The following is a 1,695-nucleotide window of genomic DNA, read 5'->3' as shown; positions in this document are numbered from 1 at the left end:
GACCCCCGCCCGGCCCGACCCCGGCAGCCAACCCGCTATCCCCTGCCCCGAGCTGGGACACGCGGTACCTGCACTGCCGGGGGTCCCCAGTGAGCCCGGTACCAGGCTGGGGTCTCCTGTTATCCCTGCACGGGGATGGGGGTACCCGGTGTCCCTATAACGGGTTAGGGGTACCCGGTGTCCCTGCACGGCGATGGAGGTACCCTGTATCCCTATAACAGGTTAGGGGCACTCGGTATCCCTATAACAGGTTAGGGGTACCCGGTATACCTATAACAGGTTGCGGATACCCGGTGTCCCTATAACAGGTTGGGAGTACCCAGTATCCCTATAACAGGTGTGGGGCACTCGGCATCCCTATACTCGGCTGGGGTTCCCTGTTGTCCCCATACAGACAGAACCCCAGACCCAGAACTCCAGTTATTCCAGTAAGGGGCTGGGGTCTCCTGTTATCCCCTGTACAGGGATGGGGGTATCTGGTATCCCTATAACAGGTTAGGGGTACTGGTATCCCTGCACGGGGATGGGGGTAGCCTGTATCCCTATAACAGGTTAGGGGTACTCGGTATCCCTATAACAGGTTAGGGGCACTTGGTATCCCTATACTCAGTTGGGGTTCCCTCTTGTCCCCATACCAGACCCAGAACCCAAGTTATTCCTATAAGGGGCTGGGGTCTCCTGTTATCCCTGTATGGGAATGGGGATACCCAGTATCCCTATAGCAGGTTGGGGATACCCGGTATCCCTATAACAGGATGGGGGTACCCGGTATCCCTATAACAGATTAGGGGCACTCAGTATCCCTATACTTAGTTGGGGTTCCCTGTTATCCCCATATCAAACCCAGAACTCCAGTTAGTCCTATAAGGGGCTGGGGTCTGGTATAGTTACTTCTATACTGGGCTGTGAGCCCAGGGTATTGCCATACAAGGCTGAGGTTCCAGGTTATTCCCATGCGGGCCTGGGGACCCCCGTTATGCCTATACCAGCCTGGGATCCCCCATTATCCTTCCACTGGTGTGGGGTTCCCTATTATCCCTATATGGAGCTGGGACTCCCTGCCATTGTTCCCATTCCAGACTGGGGTTCCAGGTGATCCCTATACAGGACTGGTGCTCCCAATGTTATCCCAATACCAGACTGGGGTTCCAGGTGATCCCTATACTGGAGTGGTGCCCCCAATATTATCCCAATACTGGACTGGGGTTCCAGCTGATCCCTCTACTGGAGTGGTGCTCCCAATGTTATCCCAATACCGGAATGGGGTTCCTCATTATCCCTATACTGCAGTGGTGCTCCCAATGTTATCCCAGTACCAGACTGGGGTTCCTGATTGTCCCTATACTGGAGTGGTGCTCCCAATGTTATCCCAGTACCAGACTGGGTTCCTGATTGTCCCTATACTGGTCTGGGGTCCCCTGTGACCTGTCTGGGACCCTCCATCAGCCCAGTACTGATCGGAGATCCACAGCTCACCCCATACCAGAGATGGGGCAGGTTTATCCCTGCACGGACCGGGGGTCGTGCCCCACCCGGGTGTGTGCTCAGCTCCGCACCGAGGCAGACACAGGAGCCCCAGTGCACAGCTGGTAGCCAGGACTTTATGCGCCCCACAGAGACACGGAGCCCCCGACACCGAGCAGGACCCCCGGGATTCCGTGTCCCCCTGCAGCATCCGAACCCCCGGCGGCTCCA

The 1,695-nt window shown here is 56.9% G+C and overlaps 1 protein-coding gene across 1 annotated transcript in view; it reads right to left on the bottom strand.

Moving 5' to 3' along the window:
* Window positions 1–495: 495 nt before the first annotated feature.
* Window positions 496–1,695, bottom strand: part of SYPL2 (synaptophysin like 2) — a 9,310-nt gene continuing 8,110 nt past the window's right edge. The window contains exon 6 of the mRNA XM_031061752.1: window positions 496–542. Coding sequence (XP_030917612.1) covers window positions 496–542 — 47 coding nt within the window. The remainder of the gene's footprint in view (window positions 543–1,695) is intronic.

The sequence above is a fragment of the Geospiza fortis genome, unplaced genomic scaffold, assembly GCF_000277835.1.
Source record: "Geospiza fortis unplaced genomic scaffold, GeoFor_1.0 scaffold26, whole genome shotgun sequence".
NCBI classification, from domain to species: Eukaryota; Metazoa; Chordata; class Aves; order Passeriformes; family Thraupidae; genus Geospiza; species Geospiza fortis.
This window is presented reverse-complemented; position numbering and strand designations above follow the sequence as displayed.